This window comes from Monodelphis domestica, chromosome 1 (genome assembly GCF_027887165.1).
Source record: "Monodelphis domestica isolate mMonDom1 chromosome 1, mMonDom1.pri, whole genome shotgun sequence".
In the NCBI taxonomy this organism is placed as follows: domain Eukaryota; kingdom Metazoa; phylum Chordata; class Mammalia; order Didelphimorphia; family Didelphidae; genus Monodelphis; species Monodelphis domestica.
Window position 1 is genome coordinate 4584869 of NC_077227.1, and position 20183 is coordinate 4605051.

At 53.0% G+C, this 20183-nt stretch overlaps 1 protein-coding gene across 1 annotated transcript; it reads left to right on the plus strand.

Annotated features, from left to right (window-relative positions):
* The first annotated feature begins 6803 nt into the window (after window positions 1–6803).
* C1H10orf143 (chromosome 1 C10orf143 homolog) lies at window positions 6804–19967 on the plus strand. Its single transcript, XM_007477492.2, has 4 exons — window positions 6804–6950; window positions 18099–18245; window positions 18324–18386; window positions 19544–19967. The coding sequence occupies exons 1-4, from the start codon at window positions 6882–6884 to the stop codon at window positions 19571–19573; spliced, it is 309 nt and encodes a 102-aa protein (XP_007477554.2). The 5' UTR covers window positions 6804–6881; the 3' UTR covers window positions 19574–19967.
* Window positions 19968–20183: the final 216 nt, after the last annotated feature.

Consider the following 20183-nt stretch of genomic DNA (forward strand, 5'->3'; position numbering starts at 1 on the left):
CTCTCTCTCTTCTCTCTCTCTCTCTCTCTCTCTCTCTCTCTCTCTCTCTCTCTCTCTCTCTCTCTCTCTCTCTAATACCTTTCTTCCTTCTGTTTGTAATTAAAAACTCCATAAAAGGTTGACTGCTGACTTGAGTTTTCATTTAGGAATTACATAGCTGAACTCCTTGGCGACCTTAAATTTATATATATCAGTCTTTTAAAGTGATTTCCTTGTCACATCAGAGATGGAAAACCTAATAGAGATCAGCCAGTGAGCATTCTGCTCTGACCTCCCCTGGACTTTAGATGGGACCTCTGGATATCCCATACTCACACTGGGTTCCTAACCAGACATAGCTTCTTTGGGCGAAGTGGCATCATCTTACTCATGAGAAATGTTTGGGAATCTCTCAGTTCAGCTCCCAACATCCTTTAGGAGAGTAATTCCTTCCACCTGGGCCCAATGGACTGGAGATCAACACATTTTAATTAGCATTTGCTGCTGGGCAATTGCCCAAAGGCCAACAATTCCAACAAAGGGTAATTTAAGGGTTAAATTAAGGAGTTCAACAAAGTAAGTAGAGCAGTTTAATAGAAACTTTGTTTGATTAAGAGAAAAAAGTACAGATAGAAAGACAGAATAGAGGAAAGAGAGATTATTAATCTTATACCCTAGAAATATACCTAAAATTCCTAATATTACCTAAAATTTCCTAAACCTATCTCTGTCTTCTCAGGACAAGTTCTTCTGTCTAGCACACCAGGCCTATCTAACCTACACTATCTATAAATGATTCACTAACTCACTAACTCCCTAAAATAATAGACAGCCACTATTCACTCACTCCTTCAATCAGTTTTCTACAGTAGTCCAACTGTCAGTAGCCAACTGCTAGCAGATCTTTGTCTCAGAGACAGACCTCCTGCTCTCTAGAGATTCCCAGAGGAAAAACCCCTCCAACTGTCAGTGGTGGCTTCCTTTCTCTCCTCATTGACCAACTGTCCCCCATAACTTCCTGTCAGAGGGCAAGCTACTTCCTTTTCTTCACGTCCTGGTCTCTTAGGTAACAGAATCTTCAACTCTGGCTTACTGACACACTGAACCTGTAAGTTCTGATCTACTTGGAAATCCTGCTCTCCAGTCTCTCCAGGAGTCAGAGAGAGAGAGACAGATTAAGAAAATCCCTTTAACAGTAAATTTTACATAGAGTTTTACACAGCCTTAGAGAGAGTGAGGCTAATAGGCTGCCCAACTCTGTTTCACTTAAATCCAATTTATACCTATCAATTTCATTCTGGTTCTCTTGGAGTACAAAGGACATTGTTTACTAACTAGAGGCAGATGTCCAAGGTGAAGTTGCTCAGCTACTTTCCTTAGTTGGAAAATTGAGTACAAACAATTCTTTTTTTTTTTAATTTAACTAATTTGTTTGTTACATTAAAAGTCCCAGGTAACTCCCTCCCTCTCCCTTCCCCTCACTAGAGAAGGGATCATTTTATATATATATATATATAAAATTCTTTTCATTTATTTCAAGTTTCTATTGCTCAATTCTTTCTTTAAAAGGTAGATGTACACAAGTCATCCCTCAAACAATATTTCTGTTGCTGTACATAATATTCTCTTGGGTCTGCTCATTTCACTCTTCATAATTTTTTTTAATTAAAAAAAATTTTTTCTAGTTGTATAGTCAATTCATTGATCTTTTTTTTCTTTCTTTTATTGATGTAAACACTTAGAAATATAAAATTTCCCCTAAGTACTGTTTTGGCTGCATCTCAAAGTTTTTAGTATACTGTTTCTTTGTTGTCATTCTCTTTAAGAAATTATTGATTGACTGCTGGGTGTGTACCCCAAAGACATAATAAGGAAAAAGACTTGCACAAAAATATTTATAGCTGCTCTTTGTGGTGGCAAAAAAAATTGGAAAATGAAGGGATGCCCTCCAATTGGGAAATGGCTGAACACATTGTGGTATATGTTGGTGATAGAATACTACTGTGCTCAAAGGAATGATGAACTGGAGGGATTCCATGTGAACTGGAACAACCTCCAGGAAATGATGCAGAGTGAAAGGAGCAGAACCAGGAGAACATTATACACAGACTGATACATTGTAGCACAATCCAATGTAACAGACTTTTCTACCAGTAGCAGTGCAATGACCCACGGACAATCCTGAGGGACTTATGAGAAAGATGCTATCCACATCCAGAGAAAGAACTGTGGGAGCAGAAACAGAAGAAAACCATAGGATCTATCACATGTTTCTATGGGGATAGGATTAGGGCTTTGGTGTTAAAAGATCATTCAACTGCAAATATGAATAATATGGAAATAAGTTTTGAACAAAGATACATATATGACCCAGTAGAACTGCTTGTCAGCTCCAGGAGGGGGGACAGAAGTGGGGGAGGGTAATGAATCATGTAACCATGGAAAAATATTCTAAACAAATTTTTTTAAATAAAAAAAATCATTGGTTGTTTCTATAATATGTTCTTGACCCACTCATTCTTTAAGATAAAGTTGTTTAGTTTCTCATTAATTTTGTCATTTTTTAGTGTAATTTTTTTTTTAAACCCTTACCTTCCATCTTGGAATCAATGCTGTGTATTGGTTCCAAGGCAGAAGAGTGGTAAGGGCTAGTCAATGGGGATTAAGTGAATGGCCCAGTGTCACACAGCTGGGAAGTGTCTGAGGTCAAATTTGAACCTAGGACCTCCCCTCTCTAGGCCTGACTCTTAGTCCACTCAGCTGCCTTTGTATAATTTTTAAAGTAGTATAGTCTAAAAATGGATGCATTTCATATTTCTGCTTCTCTGCATTTGATTTTGAGGCTTTTATGCCCTAATATATGACCAATTTTTGTGAAGGTCCCATGTACTGCTAAGGAAAAGATGTATTCTTTTCTATTCCCAGTTTTTTCCAGGGGTCTCTCAAGTCTAGTTTTTCTAAAATTCTATTCACCCCCTTAATTTTTTTCTTGTTATTTTTTTGGTTTGATTTGTCTAATTCTGAGAGGAGAGCATTAAAAAAAATTAATCTGTTCATCATTTCTTATCCTACAGTAGGATTCCATAACAATCACTTGTCACAATTTGTTCCACCATTCCACAATTAAAGAATATCCCTTAATTTCCAATTCTTTGCCATCACACACACACACACACAAATGACAATAAATATTTTAGAATACAAAGGAATTTTTTCCCCCTTTTCCCCTAATCACCTTAGGAAATTAGCCTAATAGTGGTATTGCTGAGTCAGAAGTATAGAGAATTTTATAACTGTTTGTTCATAATTCCAGATTGCTCTCCAAAATTGGTGGATCAGTTCACAGTTGCACCTACAGTATATTAGTGCCCTCATTTTTCCCATTCCTCCAACATTTGCCATTTTGTCCTTTAATCATTTTAGCCCATCTGATAAGGGTGAGATGACCTCTCAGATGTTCTGTGTTCATTTGCTTTTGTTGCTTTACATAAATGGATCCTGTCAACCTTGAGAAACACAGAACCACCAAGAGTTTAGAAAGAGCAAAGCTGAGTCTGTAGTAGCGATCTTTTGTCCTAGATGCCTCCTCCATTAGAGCAGAGGCTTCTTCCAGGTAGGCAAGTGTAAAAGAGAGAATATACATGCATGCAGAGGACAGAAGCTGTCAATCAAAAAGGAACCTTCCATTCTCTCTTTTACACAAGCCCAATGGCTAGACAGGAGCCCCACTAGATAGTCCAGGCCTGACCTCCTCCTCTCTTTGTATCATGTTCCTGCCCTTTTATTTCTGAATTAAAACCCTGGGCTCCACTCTGGACCATTTCTTTTGTTAAACCAGAAGAACTATTAAATAGTCCAAAGACCCTCTCTACTGATGGAGGGGAGCTCAGCACTCAGTTGGGCCTCCTCACAGAGCACCACCGCAAGATGATGACTCCAAGGAACCAAAGGATGGGGGGACGGGGGGCTTCTATGCCATTTGGGGAATGGAGGGGGCAGGAAAGATGATTGATTGACATCCTCATGGCTACAAGGAAATGGAGTGTTCTACCTAGCCAGCTGGTTTGGGAAAGCAGCCAGAGCCAGGGGCGAGGGTGTAAGGGAAGGGCTGCTTATCTGGGATACTAAAGGGCTGTCCAGGCACAGGTCTGGGCATTCTTGGGAAAAGGTCTGGGATACAATGGGAGAAGATACTGGGATAAGGGGAGAGTTTAGCATTTGATCAAAATCTGTCAACCCCACCTAGCTAAATCCATTAAATATCTATTGTTTAGTCTGAAACTGCTAGTTGGAGACTCCCTTCAGGGTGGATTCTCAGGGGACCACTTGGGTCTCCAGCTTACAAGGGACACCTAAAACTTGGGGCTCGTCAGATCTTACTAGGCTCCAAGTTTGGGGGTTTCTAGATTCCACGTTGACACTTTAAAATATTAATTTGCTTGAATGTACCTTCTGTAAAGCTCATCTCCCAACTTCTTGAAGATCTTAATTTGCTTGAATGTGGCCATTGTAGCCTCTTGAAAAGTTCATTCCCAGAAGTTGGGAGTCTTTGGAAGCCAGATGCCATTTTTGTATCAAATAGACTGTGGTCTGTCCCCTGGCGCATCTGAGGCGGACTCGCCAGATCTCTCGCTTTAGGGGTTTTTGTGTTGGGTCAGTGACTTGAGGCAGTGCCCCCACATCTCTGTCTCTCTGTCTCCCTCCCTCTCTGTCTCTCTCTCTCCCTCCCTCCCTCTCTCTCTCTCCCTCCTTCCTTCTCTGTCTCTCTTTCTCTCCCTCCCTCTGTCTCTCTCTCTCCCTCCTTCTCTCTCTCCCTCCTTCCCTCTCTGTCTCTCTCTCCCTCCCTCTGTCTCTCTTTCTCTCTCCCTCCTTCTTTCTCTCCCTCCTTCCCTCTCTGTCTCTCTTTCTCTCTCCCTCCTTCTCTCTCTCCCTCCTTCCCTCTCTGTCTCTCTCTCCCTCCCTCTGTCTCTCTTTCTCTCTCCCTCCTTCTCTCTCTCCCTCCCTCCCTCTCTCTCTCTCTCTCTCTCTCTCTCTCTCTCTCTCTCTCTCTCTCTCTCTCTCTCTCTCTCTCTCTCTCTCTCTCAATAAAGCATGACACTTGAAGTGATGGTTTTCCTGTCATATTTTTAGTAGTGGTCAGAGGGGGTACTTTGACATTTTCAAGGAAAGAACGGAGGAGGGAGACCCAGTGTGTCTGGCCCCTTCCCCAGGTCCATTCTTGGACCCTGAGGAACCCTGCCCTGACTCCTCCCCACAGATGAGAGGTCTCCTTCCTGTCTCCATCCCTCCCTTCCCCAAGTTCTTTGGCAAATTCGCATTCTGTACAAATCCCTTTAGGAAGAGCTCTGCAGAATGACAACAGCCCGTGCCAGGGTCCTTTTCTGCAGGTTTCTGAGACTAGAGCTGTGGCTGAGGGTTAGTCAGATGCTTCGGGTTAGTAGTCTGCTTCTAGTTTGCCTGAAATACTTCCATAATTGGGGGTGCACGAGCCAGGGGGGCTTCTATCCTCGGGGAGTGGCAATGTCAAAGCCAGATAATGGGGTCCCCGCCTCCTGTTTCTTCACATCTCAGTCCTCCACACCTCTTTTAACCCTTTCCTCAAGTCCAAGACAGAGACAAGTGCTAGGCAGTGGGGGGAAGTGACAGGGTCTCGGGGCCACACTGGAAGCCAGCCAACATGGCTCTCTGACCACTGAGCCGCCCTGCTGCCTGCCCCCTGGTCCTTCCTCCTAGACATCTTTTGCCTGGAGATGTGAGGCCGACTTGCCCAAATACTCTTTCTTCTAGTCCAAGCCCGGGGGCAGAGGGCAGGGCTGCCCATGAGCTCCACGTGGAGTCTAGAAGCCCCAAATTTGCGGCCCAGAAAGATTTAGTGATCCCCAGTTTATCTGGCTCCGAGGTGGAGACCTCAGGTTAGACCGACACCGGAGAGCTCCGCCCCAGGGAAAGTCCTGCTTCCTGGATCTCGGATTAACCAGACTTTCAGATGTGGAGAATCTCTTTTGTCACAAAGGTTTCTCCCCTCAGGCCAAAGTCCTTTATCGAGGGGGCGGGCCCTGGGCTGGGTCTTTCCCTTGGGGCCATCAGTATTCCCCTCTGGAGCTCATTTTCCTTTCTTACCATTGTAAAGTCAATCAACCATCCCTCGCATCCTGGGTATTGGCGTTCCCTAGAAAGGTACTGGAGCTCCCCTACGTTAAGGGCTCCTCGGGATGTCCAGGCTAGCGCGGTTGGCTTTCCCAGGGTCAGTCTGGGCCGAGGCCTCGTACCGCCTTGAACCCCTTTCCCTGGACTAAAGAGCCATGGTGACCATTTAATAGTGCTGGGCTTTTCCCAGCCAACAGGCCCGACCACCAGAACAAACTTCTCCTCTGCCCCTGCCACCCGGGAAGTCTCCAGCTGCCAGCCGGGCACCCACCGACACCCCGGCGCTCCTCGGCTGGGTTAGCTTCCGGGAGCCCCAGGGCAGCCCTCCCCCGGGGGGTTAGCAGGCCCAGACCACCTGGCCGGCGGGGCAGGGCTGGAAGTACAATACAAGAAAAGGCTGCTGGGAAAGGGGGGAGGGGAGGGGAGGAGGAAGAGCTCTGGTCGGCTCCGGCGCCTCTTCCAGCTCCAGACCCCGGGGTCCACTCCCACATTTTCAAGTGGGGGAAACTAAGGCTGAGAGAGGGCCCCTTTCACCCCGGGAGGCAGCCGGCTACAGGAGGGGCGTCCCCGGCCCAGCGGAAGAACCGCCCCTACTGGGGCGGACCGGGAGCCGGATCTTGGGACCCCGCTTTTCCCCTCCCCGCCGGCCCCTGGCACATTAAGGGCGGGGCAGGCAGAGGGGAGGGGACGTGCGGCCGGGGCGGCAGGAGCCGTGGGGGCGGGGCCCAGGCTTGAGAGCTCAGGGCTCTGGCCGCATGGATCGTGGTTCGCTGGCCGGCCTGCGGCGGCCTGCGGAGGAAGAGTGGGGCGGCCCCGGGGACGCGGTGAGGCACGGGGTGGAGCCTGGGGGAGGGCGACGTTTGGGGCTCCTTCCCCCTCCCCTTCTTTTATTCTTCCTCCTCTCCCCTTCCCCCTTTCTCTTCTCTCCCTCTCTCAGACCCCCCCCCCTCTGCCTCTGGGGCGGGGCCGGAGCTCAGCCCCTCCCCCTCCAGCGGGCCCTGGAGTGCCTGCAGCGAGGGAGGAGGTGGGAGTAGGAGGAGCCGGACTTCGACCTTTCCCTCCTTTCTCCGTGTGGCCCCTCCCCCGCCTGAGCTGCGCGTTCAGCTAAGTGAGCACCCTGGCTGGGGGCGGAGGCCTGGAGGAGTGGCTTCTCGCATTTCCTGTCCTTAGTGAAAGTGCTAGTGGCCCTCCCCCTCCTGACTGGGCTGGTGCATCCCGGCCTCCCTCGGGTCCACTGAGCACTTGCCCTCCACTAAGCAAAGCCCGTGAGGGATGCTGGGAGGCTGCGGGATGGAACTTGTCGTCCTAGAGGAAACTGAGGCCCGGGGAGGGGGTGCTCAGGGCTCCACACTGGCCTCCAACCCCTAAAGCCTGGCCCATTGGCCCCCACAGCGTTTAGCTCAGTGCCCGGCCCACAAGGTGGCCGCAGTGCATGCCGGGTCCCATGCCGCCTTGACTCGCGTAGGCAGACCTGTTGGCTGTGTACCACCCTCGGAGCCTCGCTTTGCTCTTCTGTACAATGGGGTTGCCTCCTCCGTAGGTGGCCAAGGAGGTGTGTACCGCAGCACTTCCGCCTAAACAAACTTCCAAGAAGGGGGACCCCTGGGCGCCTTGCCATTCCCTGCAGTTTCCCCTCAGATGGCGTCAATAATTCTAGGATTGAGTTTGCTTCACTATTAGAACGAACAAGGCTCCGGGACGGTCTGGGGACGGCCTGGGGATGGCCGGGGCATTGCTGGTCAGGGAGCGGCCGGGCAGACTTTCACAGGCTCCAGGGCCGGAGAGTCCCATCCAGCAGGGGGTCAGGGCCCTCCGCTGGCCCTCCGGCCTTTGCCTGGAGATACGCTGCTCCGTGGGAGGACCCGAGGCAAACCCAAGAAAACGTGGACTTGGCTCTGCTCCGGGCTCCGCTCAGGGTCTCTTCGGAAGCCCGTTTTTCCTCTCTCTGTCCCCGGAGGCTCCATTTGGCAGGGCTTGGTGATGGCAAAGGAGATGGGTGTGAGGAGGACTGGAAAGGCCGGGAAGAGGCCGACTGGGAGGAGCTTTGAATGCCGGAAAGAAAGATGAAGGAGCCTCCCCAGCCCTTTGCTTGGGGGTGAGAAGGGTAGACCGGGATGGAGACAGACTGACTGGAGAGTTCTTGGCTACGGCCCAGGCAAGAAACCCAGAGAAGCTGAAGGGACTGGCCGTGGGCCCGGGTTGGGCTCCCACTTGGCTCTGGGGGAATCCAGGCTCCCAGGACTATGTCAGGTTGCCCGGTGCCGGAAGGATGCCGCACCTTTAGAGCCGGCACACGCAGGAAGCCTGTAACAGGAGAAGAAAATGCCCTTTTTGCATCTTGGAATTGATCCCAGCATTCTAGCTGCCAAGGCAGAAGTGCGAGGCAAAGGGGGTCCCACAGCTAGGAAGTGTCCATGGTCAGATTGGAACCCAGGACCTCTGGTCTCCATCTAGAAATATTTTGACAGTAAACTCCATTTTGGTAGTGATGTGATGCCACTGTTGGACCCCACCCCACCCCATCCCACCCAAGGGCAGCTTCTGCCCGAAAAGCTTCAGGTTGAAACATCAGTTTGGGGAAAGTGCAGCCGCCCTGTCCAACGCCAAACCAATGCTCCACTGGAGTCCAGCTGATAGTCAAGATTGTGTGTAGGGGCAGCTCAGTGGATGGCCAGCCAGGCCTGGAGATGAGAGGTCCTGGGTTCAAATCTGGATTCAGGCCTAGCCCTTCCCACTCTTCTGCCTTGGAGCCAATACGCAGTATGGAGTCCAAGATTTTAGGAGAGTAAAATATGAAGAACACATTGCCAGGCCTTTCACTTCCACAGAATCTGTTCAGGCTGTGGCTGGCAATGACTGACTACGTTTTGTACAGTTCGAATCTTTAAAAAGCTTCACCAGTTTTTACCCAGGACGTCTACCAGGATCCACCCCTAACGGCAGGACCAAGAAGGGCTGACGTGTGCCAATTGGGCTCCAGAAGGGCTGGGATGACCCTGTCGCTGTCCTCTGACGAAGGACCGCTGACCAGAAAGCCCGCCCCCTTGTCAGGCATGACAGGCTCCCAGAATGCACCGAAAAATAAAGATTTATTGGATCGAGTGCCGGGGAAGGGCCAGCAGGCAGGGCAAGAGTAGGCACAGTCTGCCCCCAAAGGCGGGCTTGGATGAATGTAGCCTTCGGAGCACAGGCAGGACCTGGTCGGGATGGGGCGGTCACTGCTTCACCGGGGATGGGCTGGTGTTTGTGTCTGAAGACCAAGAGGGGACGTCTAGGCTACACCCTGATGCTTATCAGAGTAGACCTGGCAGGGGCCTATGGGCGCGGGACCCCTAGGGGGGTGGTTCTCTCCTCCGCCATCTTTCCTTATCACTTATCATGGGTCTCCCCTGCCCAGGGTCCGCCTACGGGAATGCAGGAGAAGAAAAGGAATTTCCGGTCCCCCTTTACCTCGGGGCCTCTCTGGGCTTGGGGGGGTCCCATGACTGGATGATGGGGCCGGGCTTTCCAGGCCTTTAATGGGTTGGAATCACACACAGAGTCAAGTTTCTTCTTACGACTTTCTTACCCGAGTTCGAGAGTCATATTGCCAGAAAGTTTGGAAACCGTCTTTCTGCAAAGCTCTCCCCAGGAGCCCCAGTTGGCCTGGCCTGGGGGGAAGCGGCTTTAGGGCAGTCAGTTCCTGCCCTGGGGCTGGCCTTGAGCACGTTCTAGATGGCGCCTTTGTCATCAGTCAGAAAGGATTTGGCTGTCCTGGCTATTCCCGCCCAGCGGTGCAGGCGCCGTTTGGCGATTGGGTTCTGTTTTTGGAGGATTTACGGGCAGCGTCTTGACGTGCGCGTGCCTTGGATGGAAGCCAGGCGGAAGCCAGGCGGAGTGGCCCGAAGCCCTCCGCCTTGTGGGAGTTGGTGGCAGGACAAGTGAGGCCTGGGGGTGGCCCCGGTGGAGGGATGGCCGAGCGTGCCACCGCTTCTTGGAGCCACAGGGAGGAGTTGAGGGCGGGGATCCCAATGGCCAATGGCCGGTGAGCAGCCCTGGAGGGCTTGGCAAGCCTTCGCATCAGAGATGTTGGTCTCCCTGAATCCCTCAGCACGCCCATCCGTGTTCTCACGAGAACGCAGACATATAAGACACACGGAGTAGGTAGAGGCTACCCCCAGCTCCTGAGTCAGCTGAATTAGGCATTTGCGTTTGGATTCGCCCCCCAGCGTGCCACTGGGCTGGAACCTGCGATCAGATTACAACTCAGGATGGCACAGATTTGAGAAGCTGGCCTCCTCTCATGTTCGCCAGCAGCTGGCTCTCGCTGGAGAGGGGAAGGGGCTCCTAGAGAAGGTGGATCTTCCGTGTCTGGGGAGACGCCAGGCTTTCTAAGACACAGTAGTGAGGAGAGAGGGCATCAAGGATGGGGTATGGCCAATGCAAGAGTATGGTGATGGGAGATGAAACCTCCCGTGTGAAGAATAAGAAGCAGCCAGTGTGGTTGGATTTTTGGACTCGGAGAGGGACAGGCAGGAAGGGCCAGAGGGCCAATGGCTTTGGATGCCCAGCAGAGGAGCTTATATTTAATGGTGGGGTGACAGGGAGCCCCTGGAGTTTATGGAATGAGTGGGGGTGGGGGTGAGGCCGGTGTGACACGGTCAGGCTCTCCCCCAAAGAAAGCCACTCTGCAGCACTGAAGAATGGATTGTGTGGGGAGCAGCTAGAGGGAGGTGGGATGACTAGCCAGGAGGCTCAGTGGGGAGGGGGAGGCAGGTGAGGGCTGGTTCTGGGACAGGTGGGAGGGAAGAGGGCGATGCAGAAAGGACAAAATCTAGACAGCTTTAGAGCAGAAAAGGATGTAAGAAGTCATGTGACCTGCCTCCCTCCAGTCCCCGCTGAGGACCTTGAGCCATGGTGGCTTCCTGAGGTCTGAGGAATGGGAGGATGAGGGGCAGACAAGGGACAGTGCTCCTGGCACTCCATCCGCTTTGCCTCCTTTGGAGTAAGACTTAACTCGGGGGCTGCTGCTAGGTGCCCCTGTGGTGCATGGAGCTCCAGACCTGGAATCAAGAGCACCCAAGTTCAGATTTGTCCTCAGCTATGTCTGTGCTGTGTGACCCTGGACAAGTCATTGAATCCTGCTTGCCTGAGTTCCTTATTTGTCAAATGAGCAGGAGCTCTAGTACCCTGGCCAAGAAAACCCCCAATGGGGGCACAGTGGAAGGACAAGGAGTCCAGATGGGTCAGCCATCCACAGAAAGACCAGCTGCCTGCCAGGACCCATCAGAGGCAACCCCAGAGGCAATGCTGCTGGAAGAAGGTGAGAGTATAGCTGAGGCCCGAGGGAAACCCCGAAGGCCTAGAGATAGGGCAGGAAGTGGAGTGCCCAGTGGGGAGAGTCTGGGAGCTGGTGCCTGCCACCTGCCCTGCTCTGTACCCAAACAGAACTAGTTGATTCAAGCCACAGCCCTCCCAAGTAGATTCAGGTCGATTGCAAAAGCAGTTACTAAACCCATCCTAGGTGCCAGGCTCTGGGGATGCTGATGGGAAAAAGAAAGTCAGTGTTTGCCCTCCAGGAGCTTCCATTCTTTTTCAATTGATTTTTTAACCCCTTACCTTCAGCCTTAGAGTCAACCCTGTGCATGGAGCAGTAAGGCCAGACAGTTGGGGCTCAGTGACTTGGCCAGGGTCACCCAGCTAGGAAGTGTCCCAGATCGGATTTGAACCCTGGACATCCTGTCTCCAGGTCTGCCTCTATCCATGGAGCCCCTCAGGAGCTTATATTCGAATGGGGAAAGATTGTTTGTCCTTTGTTTCCGAAGTGACCCCACATCTCTGTGCCATCTTTGTGGGGCCCCTTGGAGCCCGCATGCTACTGATGCCACCTTTAGGCACCTCTGGCCCCTTCACATTCTGGGAAAGCGGCAGAGGAGTATTTGGGGATCAGGTAAAAAGGGTGTTCAGGCCCTGGAGAATCCCACTCGATTCCACTGTTTCCTGAACTCACAATGAAGTACATTTTGTATTTGATCGTTGGAGAACTGGAGCTCCCCATAGGCGTGTGCATGCCTGCGGGGGTCACTCTCTCTTCCCTGGCCCCATCTCCTCCCTTCCTTGGGTAAGAGGGCCAATAGCATTTGTAGCAGCTTTCCCTTCTGGATTGCTCGAACCCTACGATACACTGAAGCCGAGCAGCGCCTCCGTGGGAAAGAGGGCAGGAAGATAGAGAAAACGCGTCTGGCTTGTGCAGGATTCCCCGTGGTGGCGCCCCTGTTAGGACTCCACGGCTGACCCTCCCCCAGACCCGAGGCTCCCCAGGACTTGCCCACATGCTGTGGGATCTTCGTGACAATACTCGCGGTCTGATTTTTAGTGTTGACTCTCATTAAAATGGAAACCGGCGCTTTGAATTTAATTTCCAGTAAAGTGTTCCGGCCACTTTTTAAGCTCCCTCCCTCGACTGTATTCCGCCCAGTAAGCTCCTCGGAGGCGCAGCCCTTCCCATAAAGAAGAGCTGTCACCTGACAAAGGGCTGAGCATGCTGTCCCACTGGAGGGCGCCTGGCCTGGCCAGGACCTTGGGGTGGGTTTCTTTGGGCTCCTCTCGCTCGGGCGCCATGACACATATTTTACATTCTAATTGATGTATCTTCCCAAATCCCTTCTCCCGCTCTGCTCGGCTCCCTCTCAGCTGGTCTCGGGCGAGGAGGCTGTTCTATTGATCTTCTTCAATTATTTTTAAGTAATGGGATCTTGGTGTAGACGCAGGGTTTTAATTTGGTTTATACACTGCAAGTGTCTCCTTAGTTTGGAGGTAAATCTTCATCTGCCATCATGAAGGTTGGCAGATCTCTGGGAGGAGTGATTGGGACTCAATAAACTATTTCCCACACGCAGTCCCAGAGTTCAGTGTTTATGCAGGATCTGTTAATGGAAGGAAACCAGGCCAAGTGATGGCCACTGCCACTGCCACTGGCGTCCACACTGGGCAGCCAGGGAGTCCGGAAGGTGCAAGTTCAGATGTGACCCTGGACAAGTCACTTGACCTCTGTTTGCCTCAATTCCCTCATCTGTAAAATGGGAACCTCATAGGTTGTTGTGAAGCTCAGATGAGATCATAATTGTGAGCAAAGTGCCAGGGAGACAAAAAATAATATGAAACAATTCCTGGCTGCTGGGGGCTTCCATTTGACTGGGGGGGGGTGGCATTTATGTAGCTCACGTGTTAGAGCAGGTGGACAGCCAGGGGAAAGCGGGCAGCATTCTCAAGGGGCTGTTTGAAGTAGAGGCAGGTCGAGAAAGGGTCGCACCCACCCACCAATCGCATTCATTTTCTAAAAACAGGCCTTATCTTCCATCTTGGAATCAATGCTGCATATTGGGTCCAAGGCAGAAAGCGAGGAGGCTGGGCAATGGGGGGTAGATGACTTGCCCAGGGTCATGTGGCTAGGATGTGTTGGAGCCAGGTTTGCCATAGCACTTATTAAGTGTTAACCAGGTCAGGCATCAACAGTACAAAGACCCAAAATAACGAACTGATTCCTACCCTCAAGGTCTTAGATTGTGCGTGCATGTTGGGGTGTCCACGCATACGGACCTAAGTATGTATGTGTGTTTCTCCAGAACAGGGCTAGAAATATGAGCAGAACAGACAAGGGAGGTGGGGCTTGAGTGGCCTCCTGAAGGAAAGAAGGGGTTCATGGGATAGAGGCGGGAGGGACTGTGTGCCAGGTGTGGGGAGGGCCGCGGAGGAGGCAGGAGATACTGTAGGATTCTGGGCATGCTCAGAGGCAGGCAGGGGTACAAGGATGGCCTTTCCAGATGGGGATGGGGCAGAGGAAACCCTGGTGGCCTAGAGCGGTGGTGTCCAGTAGAAGAGGGGGGCAGGGCACTCAAGCGGATGGATGCATGTTGAGTCAGAAGCCCAACTATTCACCTTGTCTAGGTTGTAGTTTTTGTTTGAATATTAGAATGGTTCTGGCCACCCTGGGGCGACTTGTGGGCATTTGATGCCTCTGGGCTAGCAAGAGGAGGTTAAAACCGGCTTGCTGAGGGCTTCAAATGTTTGATGGAGGAACCCTGAGGCAGCAGATTTTGCCCCTGAGAAGGCACTGACTGGTTGAGTAAAGGAGTGTGCCCTGGTGAGAGCCGGATTCAGTCATCTTGGGGGAGTTTTGTGGAGGCTGGAGATGTTAGAGGCCGGACGTATCCTCCCCCCAAGGCCCTGCTGAAAGGTGCTGAGTGGTGGCAGTGCAAATCTGGTCCGAGCACTGCCCTGTCCATGGATCCTCTAAGCCAGGGGTCCCCAAAGGACAGCCCTCGGGCGGCCCCCACCGCACTTCCGGAAGGGGCACCTCTAGGGGGGCATCGCTCACCTATAGTACTACTTCTGATGGCATAATCCTTTGCATGGCACCTTGGACCGACACTGTGTATGCTGCTGCCCGGTTAGATAGTCCGGCCCTCCAATGGTCTGAGGGACAGTGAACTGGCCCCTGTGTAAAAAGTTGGGGGGCCCTGCCTTAAAGCCTCCTGAAATGCTGTCACCCCAACTCTGCCGGAATGATGAGGAGCTGAGGCCCCTCCCCGGGCTGCTTTTCAAAGGGCCCCAATTGCTAGAAGCTTCTTCCTCATCTGCCCTCCATGCCCATTGTCCCCACCTCTTCAGCCATTCAGAAGCCTTTGGTCATGCCCTTCTCCTCCCTAGGCAGCTCTTCTCCAGCTTCAACTCTATCCCGGCCTTCAGCTCCTCCTCTTAGGCCTCCGTTTAGGCCTTCTCTGGGCACAATGCAGTTTGGAGCGTGAGCCCTGAAGAGAAGGTCTCCCGAGGGTCCGAGCCTGCCCAGGCCCACTATTTCGAGCCTCTTATCCTCCCGCCGCGCTTATTTTTCTATCGGCTGCTCCTGCTTCGGGCTTGGGGGAGCTCATCTGCACTGCTGATTCCTAGTGAGCTTCCTGTCCTCTGTACAGCACAGACCCCCAAGTCTGCCCCATGAAACAATGTGTTTGTGACATCTAAGCACAGAATTCCTTGGTTAAGCCCTTCAATTCCATTTACCCGTCATCCAGCCCGTCAGAATCTTGTTGGATCCCACACATTCGCCACCCTTTGGCTTTGTATCAGCCTGCCCTTGTGTCTTCATGAAGTTATTCCTCAGAGCAGCAGAGCTTCAGCACCAAGGACAGCGTCAGTCCCAGAGCCAGTTAGGATTACAACCGGGTTATCCAGCCCCTGACTCTTCCACCTCTTGTGGAAATCCAGGTGTGCTGGGCCTATGAGGAAAGGAAAGGAAGGTAGCTTGGCACTATTCATTAAGAAAAGCCCCTGCTGGCTCCTTGTACTCACCCGAGGGCTCTAGAGCACCCTCCTATCCACTTCCTTCCACCGGTGCGCCATTTTGTTGGGGTCCACATCAAACTCTTCGTCCTAGTTTTCATGATCCACAGTTTCTTCTCTTCAGAAATTCTGGTGTTGACTCATCTGGCTTTGGGCTCTGGCTCTCCATTTCCCAGGATTCCTCAGATTTCCAACAATAATGCACAGGCACATTTGCCTGCTTTATCAGAATGCTGGGGCGCAATTGCTCTGGACGAGGAGGCTTAGAATCCGACACCTACACTCGCGTAAGGCAGTGGGGTGCTCCCATCCAGCCCGGCCCTCACTTCCCTCTTAGCCAAATTCGAGGGCTTTTCACTGTCCTTCATAGCAGTCCTAACTACAGCCCTTCCATTTGGCCGCCATTTTCTCCCTTTTCCATTGACATTATGCTCCAGATCCCAGATCCCGGGGCTGGTCCCTTTCTGCTTTTACTTCTCGCTGTGAACATGCAGGCACATGCTGCCTGGGATTGGATCATCTCAAGCAGGTTTAAGCACGGAGCACTGAAATGGATCCTGGCCCTGGATTCGCTCAAACCCCAATTCTGCTGCTACTTTGAGGAAGTCATTTCATGTCTTTGGGCCTCAGTTTGCTCATCTGTAAGCAAGTGATTGGACCCTTGATCCCTGAGCTCTCTAAAGCTGCTATTCTATGATTTCATTGCCCTTCTTGGAACCACAAACCTATCCTGGACTGCGTGTCCTTTCAGGACCCCTCCCAGCCCCCACCTCTTTGCCTTTCTCCAGCTTGACCCCTCCCTGTGCTACCCCTCATCTCTTCCCATTGAAATCCTCAGAACCTGGTCCAGCTCTAGTTCCTCTAGAATCTCTTTTGCCTTCTCTTCTAGTCCCTGCTGTGGACACCCCGACCCTTCTTGAATCACTGGGCCTCTGCGTCCTACGCGTGCTCACCCCCCTCTGTGTGTGTGTACATATATGCACACATGTATGTAACACGCATCTCCCACGGCCATCATGGCTCTCCCCTCTCACCCTGGCCCAGCACATACACAGAAACCCCCAGCTTTAAAAAACATCTTCAATCATAATAGCCTGGAGAGAGCGAGGGGAAAAGCAGAAAAGCAGCAGCAGATGGGATTGCCAAGCAGAGAGCACCTGAGAGGCCATTTCACTCCACCTTGCTCAGGGGATGAACAGGGAAACGGAGGCATGTGTGGAGAGCTGGAGCTGCCCAGTTAGAAAGAAGGCCCCGTCTTGGGTGAAGTTTCCTTCAGCACCTTGTTTTTGTTGGGTTTTTGCGGCTCCTTCATTTCCAAATCTATATTCCTTGCCTACTTCCTACCCAGCGTGCCATGTCTTGTAACAGACATGAAAAAAACTCAGACAAACAGACCCCAAGTACTCCTAACAGTGTCCCCGGGACTCCCCCACCCCCTGCCTCTGTCCCTCACTTCTGCAGAGACTGAGGGAGGGAGGAGAAGGGGTTCTACTTGGAGTCCATGATGGGGAGGGCAGGGACCAAAGCAGGGGTCCCCAAACTTTTTACACAGGGGGCCAGTTCACTGTCCCTCAGACTGTTGGAGGGCCAGACTATGAAAACCTAACCCTAACCAGGCAGCAGTAGACACAGTGCATCATCCCCTTCCCCCAGATCACCACTCACCAGGCTGACTCTTCCATGGTGCAGCCACATAATCCTTTGCACAGCACCTCGTACTCATTCAGTTACTTTCAGAACAAGGTGCCGTGCAAAGGATTATGTCACCAGAAGTAATACTGTATGTGAGCAACACCTCGCATTGCAGTGCCACCATATACAGTGCTCCTCTCACTGGTCACCAATGAAAGAGGTGCCCCTTCCAATTGCAGTGGGGACCAGATAAACGGCCTCAGGGGGCCGCATATGGCCCTCAGGCCATAGTTTGGGGATCCCTGGACCAAAGATTTCAGCAGAGATTCTTCAGGCAAGGGAGATGCCCCTCATGCTTGGGCGTGGGCAGGGGCTTAGGGCAGGGCTTAGTTGGTCTCCCTGATCCCTGTGGTCTCTTGCAAGTCTCAGATTCCCACCCACCTCCCTACCCCCTCCATGAGCTGGAGCCTTCCTGGAGTGCCCTGTATCTGCGATGGTGGTGGCTGTGCTTATTAGAAACAGAAATGGTGTCGTTGTCCTGGGAGGACCTGCACCCAGACCCAGTGGCATATTTCATGGGTTAATGGTTCATCCCTCCCCCGCTCCCCCAGCCCAAAGTTAGAACATTCCTCTCATTGATCTCCTCTAATTGGTTTCTGATAAGAACATCCAACTTTGGGCTTTCACAGAGGTTAACCGGGCAGCAGGCGTCCCTGCGAGTCCCTCTGTGAAATGATCCAGTTCGCTTTTCTCTGACTGCTTCTCGCTCGCTCGCTCGCAGCACTCCCGCAACATTTCAGTAAAGTGTGCGGAGCCGCTGGCATGCGGGACATGGGAACAAAGCCAGTGGCTTGGGCCCATTTCCCTTCTCCGGAATCTAATGACTGGTTTGCTGGCGGAGCTCGTGCTGTGCCGGAGACCCTGAAGTTCGGGCAGCTCCTCAGGGTGGGCCGGGGGTTTGCGGGGCGCCAGTTCCCTTAGACAGGCTGAGGGTGACCAGGTGACGTGCTCTTCTGTTTCAGAAACGGGCCTGCAGGGCCATCGTGGCCGGATCCGGGGAGGATGCCGGCCACTGGCCGTGCTGGACCACCGAGCGGAGCTCCCAAGCCAAGAGCTTCCTGACGCGGGAGATGGTGCCGGCGGACGTCCCAGGCAGACAGAGCGCCGCGGTAGGTGCCCGCCACCCCCGAGAACGTCCAGGCGGGGTCACGACGAGGGTTCTGACCCGCCTCTGCTTTCTTCTCTAGATTTCTGGCCACAACGGAAGGCGGCCCCCCCAGCCCTGCTCACGATGCCTGGCCGGCCAGTCCGTAAGTGCCTTCTCCTCCTTGCTGGGGCGCCCAGAGAGCCGCTTCCGAGCATTAGATCCCTAAAGCAGGGTGAAGGAAGCCGCAGTGCTGTTTCCTAGCAATGAGGAGCATCGATAAGAGGGCCACACAGAGGGAGGCAGGCTGGGGCCGGAGAGAGAACTGGCGAAGCAGCTCCGAGGAAAGGAGCCGGCCAGGCCCGAGAGACGTGAGGCCGGACTTCTCTCGGGTTGTGCTTGAAGAGGGGACCGGAGGAGGGCGTACACCACCTGGAGGCCCTCGTACACGTGGGCACACGCACGCCCCCCCCCAGACATCCATTCTCAGAGGAACCCCAACGGGGCTTCCCTTCTGTCTCACCAAGCTCTTCCCCGTCATGCGTGCCACTGGCCGAGGAAGGAAAAAGACCTACGAGGAGGCCTTTGTTAGCTCCAGGCCATGCAGGAACATCCTTCTTTCAGGCCTCTCAACACAGGCCTTTCTAGGGCTCAAGGAGGCGCATCCAAGACCCCCTCGGCAGCTCGGGGCTCCCCATCCCCCAGGAAAGTGCCCAGGCAGTCCTGGGCATCTGGAGGACGACCCAGACCTCTCCTTCCCTCTGACTGAGGAGGGGACCCTAGGGTGGTGCACCCCCTGGGGGCTGCTGGGCATTAGGGGTCATTCCACCCCCTGCCCCTGCCTTCCGGGCCCTGTGGCCTCCGTAGCCTACTGGGGAGCCCTACAGACAGGCCCAAAGAGCAGGTGGGAGTTAAAGGCATCCACGGCCCTAGCTTGGTTTCCTTGTACCTGCGGAGGGACAGAATTCTGAGGGGGGAAAATGGTCCACAAGCCCCGCCTTGTTTCATGTGAGAGAGTGGGCTGGAAGGGCTTGTTGGCTCCGGCGCAGGAAGGGGCGGGTTCTGGTCCGCCCCCACCCAGGATTCGGTTCTCCGGGTTCCTGGGAGACATGGGGGTGGGCTCCCCGCTTCCCTCGGTCTGATCTCTGGAGCATGCCTTGCTGAGAGGCTTCTCTGGATTTGGGGCCGGCTCTGCCCAGCCTTCCCGTCCTCTGTGCCGCTGAGTAATGGGGGAACCTTTCCGGTGTCGCGGCCACATCCGGCCTGTCCTCTCCTGCCTCTCCAGAAGCCCTTTTTTGTTCTTTTTCTTGTCCCTCATTCTAGGGCCATTTAAGCCATACCATGAGTTGCTAGAAGAGGTAAGCAGGCAGCGCAGGCCGAGCCGCCATCTCCTCAGGATGCTTCAGGGAAACGTGGCCCAGCTGGATCGAAGGGCCCAAGAACGCGGGGCTGTTACCTCCTGGGAAGCCCCTGGCTCCCTGGTCCTCCTCTCCGGGGCTCTGAAGAGCAGCAGCGCCGCTGCCGCCGCCTCCTCCGCGCAGGAATAACTCCCACCCTGCCAAGCGTCCTGGGTCCTCCCCAGGGGGGCGGGGCGGTCAGTGAGTCCCCTCCCAGAGGCAGCCTGTCCCTCCTGCTGGATGCCTTTGGCGAGCCAGGCCGCTGGTGCCCACTTTTAATAGAAATTATTTTTGTATGACAAAAATGTATGTTCTCTCCTGCCACATAAAGCTGGGAGGACTCGGCTCCATCTTTGTTCTTCTTCCTTTGACCCAGACGCGCCCGGTCACCCGCCGAGCTTACAGGAAAGGGAGATCTTCCCTTCCTCCTTTTCCAATGCTTCCGGGGGCTGGAGGAAAGGGCTGGGGTGGGGGGTGGGGGGTGGCTGTTTCCTTCTGAAAGCTCTAGGCGCTGCCTGGGGTGAGTGCAGGGAAAAGACCAGGCTTTGGGCAGGATGCTTCCTTGT

What these genes read in the sequence shown, in the direction of transcription:
- C1H10orf143 (XM_007477492.2), top strand. Translation starts at nt 6,882, where the DNA reads ATGGATCGTGGTTCGCTGGCCGGCCTGCGGCGGCCTGCGGAGGAAGAG. An exon ending in GGGGCGGCCCCGGGGACGCG is followed by an intron (nt 6,951 to 18,098) that starts GTGAGGCACGGG and finishes CTTCTGTTTCAG; the next exon opens with AAACGGGCCTGCAGGGCCAT. An exon ending in CAGGCAGACAGAGCGCCGCG is followed by an intron (nt 18,246 to 18,323) that starts GTAGGTGCCCGC and finishes TTTCTTCTCTAG; the next exon opens with ATTTCTGGCCACAACGGAAG.